General features: G+C 38.3%; 1 protein-coding gene across 1 annotated transcript in view; it reads right to left on the bottom strand.

Moving 5' to 3' along the window:
• Positions 1 to 10,227, bottom strand: part of LOC125770199 (protein king tubby) — a 29,353-nt gene that overhangs the window by 3,335 nt on the left and 15,791 nt on the right. Inside the window, exons 2-5 of the mRNA XM_049439573.1 lie at positions 3,468 to 3,750; positions 1,871 to 2,335; positions 1,475 to 1,665; positions 1,059 to 1,193 (exon numbers count right to left, since the gene is read on the bottom strand). Coding sequence (XP_049295530.1) covers positions 1,059 to 1,193; positions 1,475 to 1,665; positions 1,871 to 2,335; positions 3,468 to 3,750 — 1,074 coding nt within the window. The remainder of the gene's footprint in view (positions 1 to 1,058; positions 1,194 to 1,474; positions 1,666 to 1,870; positions 2,336 to 3,467; positions 3,751 to 10,227) is intronic.

The following is a 10,227-nucleotide window of genomic DNA, read 5'->3' as shown; positions in this document are numbered from 1 at the left end:
GTCCTGTTCGTTTGTTGCTCGAGGTGAAAGCAACGGCAAACTTTCACGACAAGCTTGTTAGAGTTATCCAGTGTACAGGACAGGAGTGCTAAAAACAAAGCATAATTTAATGATGAAACCGAAGACCGTGCGTAACGTGGTTACTATCTCTTGTGCGGCTATATTCAGGTTCAAAGCGATTATATTCAGCAAAAAGGGAGTTTCGTGAAGGATAGACAAGTTTTAGACATGGAGGATGTGTAGCAAATGCTTTATAAATTGCAGTCTACATGTTTCACAAACGTACTATTTGTCTATAATGTTTGTTTTTTGTTGTTTTGTATGAAAACTTAACAATTCAAAAAATTTGCAAAAAAAATGCTCATTTTGGCTTGGGGAAAACAATTCACTATTTTTCTTAGAACTTCAATTATTTATTTAACATATTTAGGATTGTACGAATTGGGTTAAATTTTGGGAGATTTGAATTTGGTGATTAGTTCATACGGAAGCAACTCATAATAGACGATTCACCCTTCCAATTCCACCAAATACACACCAGAACAATTCTGGCCGTTGGTCCTGATTTGAACATCGTTTCCGTTGCTTCACTGCGTGGTTGTTTCCGCACAATATTGTCGTATTTGACTCATTTGTTCATCATCAGTTAAAGAAATGGGACGATTTAATTGTATGAAATGGGTTAAATGTTGTCGCACCCGAACATTTTACATGTTTTTTTTAATACAATGTTGCGCAAATGATTGACAACGGTAAATTTTTAGCTCTTGACCGATGGTACACCTACTAATGTGCCGATTAATTTGGGTTATTAATGTTGGCTTTTTCAACAAAACAACTGTTCTTTTCCTTCAACCTAATATTTCCTTCAGCTTCAACGAGAGTTGGTACTCTTAATCATTCCCGAGCAGCTTAAATGTTTGCAATTTTGTTACCACTCCAACCAGCCCCAAAGCGGATCAAATGTCAAATGGAATAAACTAACAAATATGAAAAAAAATCTTTCTACTTCAACGATATGTGTCTACCAATTGTTTCTTCTCGCTCACGATGCTTACCTTCGATTTCCAACAGTCAAGCAGACCCTGCTGGCTATCGACCGAGCTTATCTGCACCCGCTGATCGTCCTCCGTCATCCCGGGCAGCAGTACCGTCATGTTGCGCGGTCCTTTAAAACCCAGTATGTTGGTGTCCTGTATCCGTTGGAATGGAATGGAAAGAAAACAAAAGGGACGCTTAATTCAATTTGCTGCTGCCACTGATTGTGATCTCCCTGACACGCTTAACACGCTGCCAACGAAGGAGATTTTGTTGTGATGTTAAATTTCATAACACATGGATGTTATTTATTTAAACGCTATATACGATGCCACTGCCACACAAGGTTCAAGTTTTAATGACAGAAAAGGGAGCCTTTCACTGGGAGCATTCTTAAGTGTTTAAGTACATTCGATAATTAAATTTTCTTCCTTACATAGATTACGACGGCCAGATCGAGACGGGGTGCGACAGCATCATTCTTGGTACCACTGTCATACACGAAGAATGTCGTGCCAAACACGTTCGAGCGCAGTTTCCCCACGAAACCGTCCGCCTGCCGGGAGAGGTCCGTCGGATCACAGCTGATGATGTAGTTGGACGTTTTACTTTTTTTCCGCTTGCGACCTGAAAAAGTAAAGAGATTCAATTACCATGATACATCACTTTTGTGCCGGTCTAGGGCTGGTTGTAATATTCAATTTAGTTTGAGTGTAGGAAGAAGAATACATTATGCAATATATTTTATTGGACGAAATGCTCGCATAAATCATTCTTTAAAACATCTTCTGCATATCCATTAATATAATATTCAAATTTAACTCTAACTTACCCGCTAGACAGAACACCTTCTTGCCGTAGTCTCGTTCGAGGTGTAAATAGTAGATGGGAAATAGACCCCGGTCCATGCCTTTCCGATCGCGCGTAATCCGGCATTTGTACAGAACACCCTGGGCGGCCGGTTGCGTGACCCACTGCTCGATTGGCCCGATGACGTCACCCTCCGTGTCGGGTGCACCGCCACCACCACTGTTGGGTGGAGTTCCGGAACCTTCGCTCGACTTCACGTTGCCGCTACTGTTGTTGGTGTGGTGATGATTGTTGTTGTTGAGCGCAGGTGATATGGGAGCCGAGTGGGATAGTAGCTGATCGGCTATTGAACGATCATACAGGATGGCACCACCACTACCGCCGTTGGCAGGTGATTTTGCCGTGCTGGACAGTGGCAGCACGTCGACCGGTGTACTCTCTTCGTCCTCACTGTCCTGTGACGAGGGTGTTAGCTTCTCCATGGTCGCTATAAAGAAGTCAATAGAACGAAATTGCACAAATTAAGTTCATGTTATTAAAATTGTAATTGTGTTGTATATTTATTTGGTTGGAGTTTTGAGAATTACTATATTTGTCTCGTGTTTTAAAATGAATCAAAAGAATTCTCAAGTATGTAAAATGAGATAATGAATGAATTTAAAGCAATATTTATTTAATCATTTTAATTTAAAAATAGACAATTTCAGTAGGCCGAACTCGTTGCACCTACGAGTCGGAGTCGCTTATGCTAGACCTACTTGCACCTACTCGAATCGTTGCCCCTACTGAACCTACTCGTATCTAGAGGTTGAACTGAGCCGCTTCGGATCGCTTATGAAAGGCTCCGACCCGATAGGTTCGGGTCGGCCCGCCCATTTCTAATTCGAATGAAACTTTGGTTTTAAATCAATTTCAATACATAAACAGCAACAAAGTATCTTGAATCTAAATATACATATAATTTAGGATAAGTTTTGAAGGTTTCAGATGATCTAAATAAACTATTTACAATTTAACATACTAATTACAGTTTGTCGCTGTGTTTTACCGTAGGAAAGAGTGCAATATTGTACCCAGGATTTCGGAATTCAAGGGGGTGCAACTTAGGGTAGTCCGTTTTTACCACAATTTATTTTCTTTAGTCTTCCTTTTTTTCTGTTTTCTTCTTAATATTTTAACGGGGATAATATAATAGAACGGGTTAATTTGTCAGCAAACAGAAGACTTTCAATACAGTTGCACTAAACTTTTCTTTCGGCTGGCACCCATTCAGTAAAAATTCCTCGATCCGAAGCAGCAAGCACTTCCATTTTTTGCAACAATTACAAATAAATTCGCTAACAAAACGGCACAAGTTGCACAAAAAAACCTAATCTCTCGTAGCAGAATATCAAAGTTTAAAATATTTAAACATAATATTTTATAACATCTACATAAATTTTTAAAAAATAAACTACCCCTATACTTCAGTTACACACTGTATTATTACCTCGTTGGGCATATTCTATTCTGTTTTATTGGATAATTTATCAAACCATGATGTTTTATCAAGCGAATCTCTACAGGGAATACTACCACCTATATATTTTAATACGAAACAATTTGATTGCGATACTTACAGTCGCTGTAAGGTGATGTTGGGGTGGTTGTGATCGAGGTCGCCGTAATATTGGAACCGGTCGTTCCAACTGCCGCCGATGGCATTGGACCTACCGGTGAGGTGGGCATTATCTGGTCCGGATTGTTGGGCGACATCATGAACTGCATCGGACCGTCGTACGCGTGCACCTCACGCCCATTCCGATTGATGCCCGACATTGGCCGAACGAGCTGAAGATCGCTTGCCTGCACCATGCCAGGTGTGGCACGCTTCTGTCGTATGTAAGCCTCCATTAGTTGTCGCTGCAATGAATGTGAAATGAAACGGTGTAACATTTAATGTATTGTACTGATACCTTCCCTTTCGTATGTAGTATTTAATGTTTGAGTTTGAAGTGCAGTAAATTGCATTGTTAAACCAAATAAACAGCTCGTGTGAATATTTGCACGCTAATACTCTGCACCTACCAATATCAATAAGTGCTAAACAAATTAACACCTAATCTCATCGTCGGCTGGCAACGGCAACTGCCCATAATGATGGCAAACACATTTGCATTACAGGCTGCTTTACGGGAACAACACACTAATGCGGATTAAAATCTACACCGACGACGATTGCGGCACATATAGCGCGCGCCACGTTTGTTGTTCTGTTTGTGGGAAAACTAACAATTAGCACAACACAACACTGCGCTAAAGCTAACTAAAGCCCATCCGCCCGGCGATGGGATGGGCACCAATGAAATGTAACGCCGGTGAGTCGTTACAGAACGGGTGCATCAGTGCTGTCGGATGGATATGGTCCACTGCATACGATTTGTGCTATCGACCGAACGCAGAAAAGCGAGTCATTAAAGCGCTATGTTGTGACCTAGAAAACTGGGTGTCAATTGGGAATTATATTGCGAAATGAAGAGAACAGAAGCGCTCAAATAATAGTTTTGAAACAGGACACAGTGCGGAAGTAGCAGTGCACAATTTGGATCGATAATGTACTGCACCACACTCCCTTTAGGAGATGAGGAAACATCAAACAAAATTCAATTTATGGAGCTGTCGCACAAAGAATTTAATAGCATCACATGATGGTTGATTTTTTTACGTTATTTATTATTTTTATAATGCATTTAATAAAGCAAAAAAAATGATAATTAATTTCTATTTTGTTTAATTTCCTTTAATTATTAAATTTTCAGCTCTTGTTTTATTACTATTTGCTTTAAAGTAAAGCAAAATTTAAAGTTTAAAGTATCTGGGCATATTTTTTTTCAAACAAACTCAGAGTGCTGCAATTGTTATCTATTTTTTACCTTTTTTGACCTTTAAATAAACATCAAAGGCAAGCAAACATATTCGTTCACTAGCTTAATAAAACGCTGCAGTGAAGATTCATTCATGCAGTAACGCGTACGATTATATGCACACCATGGAACAAGTGCATTGTGTTAGTGATGTAAAAATGATGAAAAAAAGACAATTCATAAACTATTTATTTTCCATTTTTTTCTAATAAATCTTGAAATTTTATTATTTTATTTGCAAATAAGTATGTATAAAAAAAGTAACCTTTAATGTCTTTAAATTTGCTATGAATAATAGAAAAATCGTTTATAACTGTTGAAGGGATGATGGTCCCATAGTGATAGTTTAAAAGCCATTCCGTATAGTGTCTATTTGCGTAAGAAGCAATGCAGTCGCATCCTTGCGACTAGCTGCCAGCATGATTAATAGCAAAGTCCTAACAGCTCGCTTGAGGCTCATCCAAGGGTTTCATCTTTCATCTCTAGAAGCCTTTAAAACCCACACCGAATATCCCACAATAGTGCTGTGTGGTGGTAGCTTATGCTTCTCCCTTGTTTTTTTTTTACCGTCTCTCACCATACTTCGTACACGACAAAATGACCTGACAAACGACCATTCAAGCCTTCAACGGTGAGAACCATCGTCGGATGCTTTGTGGCCGTGAAAAGCCACGCGAAAACAGGCTCGTCTAACCGTAAATTGTAAGAGCAGCAGGGAGAGCTCGAGATGTCCTTCCGGTTCTTACCACCGTCCCCATAAATACACACACACAGACTTGGCTTTGTGGTTTTCGATTGTGTTTGTTTTGGCGTGCAGGGTTTTGTTGAAAGTTTTCCCTTTTTCCAGCTTTCCATCCGACCGTTTCACGTACAGGGCCTTACTTTGTGTCACCGTTGGATGGCACTAACGAGGCCATGAGTCGGTGTCGTAAGTGCACGTGCTTCTGTCAATGATGGGAGATGTGTGAGTGTGAATATTGCTTAGTGCATTGCAACACATTCCTTATACCATTTCTTGTGGATAATAACAAAACAAAAAAAACTGCTCAGTGTGAATGGAAAGTGTACTATACAGAGCTTTTTTTAAAGGATTTGAACGTCATCGGAAATGTAAAAAGCATAGTATTAAACACAGAAAAATGTACACACAACAATAAATAAAATGTGACAATTAATTTTGACATAAGTACTAGGAATAAGAATATTTAATATATAATTTAAAAAAATAAGGCAAATGCCTTTTTTCATTAAATAGTTTTAATGAATCTTGTAGCAAATAGTAATTTATTTTTTGTAAATTATTAGCTATTTTATTTTTTCTTTAAATTGTAGCCAAAAATAACATCTCTTGTAGTATGTTTATACAGCCTTAATTTGTAGCTAAGAACCTTAATTACAGGTGTTGACTTTACGGAATGCAATTATTTCCACCGATTGCTTCAATTTTAACATTCTCACAGATGCCTTATATTCCTACCAGTACTGGCTGTAAATAAACTTTTCCCATTCACAAAAGTGCACTTATGCCGTGCTTCCGTGTTTTTTTATTTCACTTCCCTGAGTGATCTTGATAAATGTGTAGCACCCACACTACCACCCCGAAACCGTGGACAGCTGAAGAGGAAAACGGAATGAAAAAAGCGGCCACTAACACTACCTCGGAGAGGACGTACAATTACTGCCATGCGAAAATTTTATGTTCGCTTCGAATTGCTACATACTTGCACGTTGAATAAATGCACCATAGCGTGAGAAAGAGAAGGAAGAACACATTTTTGTTTGAAAAAAAACCCCAACACATACACAGAAAAGAAATTGTCCCATGCATCTGTAACCGGCGACGCAAACATCCCTTTTGCAGTTATTTTTTTTTGTTGCTGTTGTTTAATGTTTGCTTTTAAATCGTCTACCCTTTCTGTGCTTTAGAGCTTTACCAGCATTAGAGTGTTGATTTTTGCAGCCAATCTTACAGCGCGCCGGTCCGTTACAGCGTGCGATGCGGAAGCGTTTAATGTTGACAGGGGCACATTGCCTCACATTCGCTTCCGGCGGATGTAGTCAGCATTTTTGGTGTTGGATTGTTTCGTTTTTCCTTTTTCTGGTCCTTAACAGCAACTGTCAACAATTGATTTGTGTTTACGTTGATTTTTTATTCAACAAAGTTTGTTTACACTGTAATGGCGCTAGCACAATGTTGCAGAACGTTATGACGCATCGGAATGAAAATAAAAAGTAAATTGAACAAAAATCAAAGTATCGATGGAGACGCCCGGTACTTCACGATAAAAAATCATCCCTCCGGGTGTGATCGGTTCATTTTGCTTCGAAAAGTAAACGAATTTTTTTTTGTTTTAACTTTCATTTATTTACAAAAACCGATGACGGCTACAGTGGCCGAAATTGAATCGACCCACTCGCCAATTGTACTACGGCGCGTAAAGCCAAAGGGTCAGTCGAGGTTAATTGTGTTGTTGCGTTTACGTGAATCGTTAAGCCAGCAGAAGAAGGCGGATAGCACAGCACGATAGCACGAAAAATACGCCCCATAAACGGTAAGAAGAAATAAGACGAACATTGTTTAGCTAAACATGCAAATGAGATTAGGCGGACGGATGGTTGACCCGGCATGACGATGGTTAGCAGTAAGAAAAAAAACACCGATCGTCGCAATTTGTCCGAACGGTCCGAAAATTGATTCGGTGCTAAACTAGAGCACAGAATATTACGCACCGCTAAGCCGTCCTTCTTTCTCACTTTCGGCGAGGATCATATTGGTTTTGATGCGTGCTAAGTAGAGGAATTACAATTGTCGGTGTAATAAACGAAGCTTTTGCAGCGTTGTGTTTTCTTTGACGCAGCGTGAGTGCTTAATTTGCTTTGAGTTTGCTGTTGAAATACTTATAAATAGCCTTTTTTTTGGACGGTATGGGAAAAGTGTCATTCATCAGATAGAGCTGTAATAATTGAAAAAACCTAAAATATAAATTGATGGATGTATCAAAATTATGATGATGCGGGTCACGTGTAGATACTAGTGTTGTGCATACTGACTAAGAATGAGTGAGTTAAATCTTGCTAAACAGTGAGTTAATTTGAATCTCAATAAAGGGTTCATTGATGATTAAACTCACTCACGAATCACAAATAAAAAATCACACATCACAAATGAGTTAAATGAATCATTATTCATAACTCTTTGCGACAACTATCAACTCACTCACTCACTCACTCACTCACTCATTAAATGATTGAGCTATAACATTTATGAGTGAGTGCAACAACAGTTCATTCTAGACCTTTCAGAGAGTCAGATTAAGAGTTAACTCTATATTATAACTTTCTCACTCTAAGTCAATTAATCCTTTTAAAGATCAGCAATTTGCATGCGGTGTTCTTTACACAATTTTTTAGTACTTCATATGTAAGAGCTTTCTACTTGAAAATGATATTTTGTTTAGTTTTAGATTTTCGATGATTTTTATAAAACGCCAATTCGAATTCGGGTTTTTCAAGACGCTCCGAAGAAATACTCTGAACTGAATACTCGAATTAGTTATCAAAGGAAAAGATAAAAAAGGCCTTTTTTGAACTTCTAAGTAATAATAATATAAATAGTAATTTTAATAGTAATTTAATAATAATTTTAATTAATTAATTAATAATTTCCCAACTATGGATTTATTTAAGATTGACATGAACAAACCGAACTGCTTTACTTCGCTACAATTTAATCTACAAACTTATAATTCTAGAAGCTTACTTTGCATTTTATTTCCGTTTATTTATAGAGGCCTTGAGACTCTAAGACTATGTACATTCGCCTCTCTAAATACTTTACATTAATTTGATTTTCTAGAAAAAAAATATTAGCTCCCTCCATATCAGAGTTCTCAAATCGCTTGAACGATACTGTCTCGCATATGATGTCTAGACGATAATATACACAAACGTATTTATTTATTATTATATAACTTAACACTTTCCACGAATTACTAGTATCATTTTCCTTTTTAGTTCTGCCATACATGTTCCCATTGAAGGTCAACACTGTTAGTTAATTTAGCGCTAGCTTAGCAATAAACGTGTCTAACGAAAGTTCTAAATCCCCAATGACAGCTTATCAAATGATGATACCATATTCAATTCGAACCAGCTCCTTGCAGCGTTACTACCATATTTACCACAATTCGACACACATTCACAACGTCGCACACTTCAATACCTTCGATAAGCCGTGGCATGATTTATATTCTGCTCAGAGATACCTTCATGAGTCTCCCATCTCCAGACCTCGGTTTACCAACCGTTTATTTACACATCGTCCGCAGCAACGTCAATCGATCGAGCCCCCGAAGGTACAGCGCTTTACTCACACTAACCTACGTTGTCCTGGAGCTGGCACCCGCAATCAAACACTTTACACCAGCCAATGGAATCCATTCGCTGCGGTAAAAGATACGGGAACAGTCGTGTCCCATTTTGTTTCCCGAAGGAACCGAGAACGCTGGGGACACCGCGAGTTAGTTTCCTGCCGTGTCGTTAACGTTGCTTTGCGGTAACGACATGTAACGAGTGACATGATCACGTACTTCTCTGGCGGGTTTGGGAATAAATCACGTTTATAACGACGAGTGGATTATGTCTCCGTTTTTAAATGGAGCACAGGGACTGTTAGCGACATTAAAGTATGGCAGAGTAATACTATTCTGAATGTGTTGTATCAATAGGGACACGTTTTAATTAATATTTGCTTGGTGAATGATGAACGCTTTTCAGAGCATTTTGATTAGTTAAAGAAAGCTCTCGTACGTTTTTTGTTAGAAGTAGTCAAATATTTAAACTTCGCAACGAGAATATGTAGCGTGTTTCGAAAATATATCTTCATTTTTCCCTTCGATCCTGTTGGTTTAATTCTTTGCCAAATTTGTAATCAAGTAATTGGATAGCGTAAAGCAGTGATGTCAAACTCATTTTGGCTTACCTTTCGTTTGGACTGCAAACAAAAATTATCTTGCGGGCCAAGATAACTCGGAAGGGGAGGGAGAAGTCGGAAAAAAATAAAATTCAACTGTGAGTCAACAACTTTGACTTCAAGCGGGATTCAAGAGCGTGTTACTTAAGTGTAAACAAGTACACACACACACAACATATAAAAATTATTCCTCAATTTTCCAAGCTAAACCTCACCCGAGCCAGATAATAAACGATGTTCTCGTTCTTCCTTCGCCGGCCGTATGTTTGACATGTCTGGTCTAAAGTCTTGGTTGTGATTCGATCTTTAGTATATTTGCCCAAATGCAAAGCATGATAGCATGAGGCTTCTTGGGAATATTAAGTTTATGAAACTATTAAACCATAAACAAAATATAGTTCACCCGAAAAATGTTAATATACATAGGTATGTTAGTGTTTTTAAATTTAAGATAAAGTTGATTCATTACTAATGGGTACTTGTAAGTTTCCTCCAAATTTAAAG

Source organism: Anopheles funestus, chromosome 3RL, assembly GCF_943734845.2.
Source record: "Anopheles funestus chromosome 3RL, idAnoFuneDA-416_04, whole genome shotgun sequence".
Lineage (NCBI taxonomy): Eukaryota > Metazoa > Arthropoda > Insecta > Diptera > Culicidae > Anopheles > Anopheles funestus.
The sequence above is the reverse complement of the archived record's forward strand: the minus strand, read 5'-3'. Positions and strand labels throughout refer to the sequence as shown.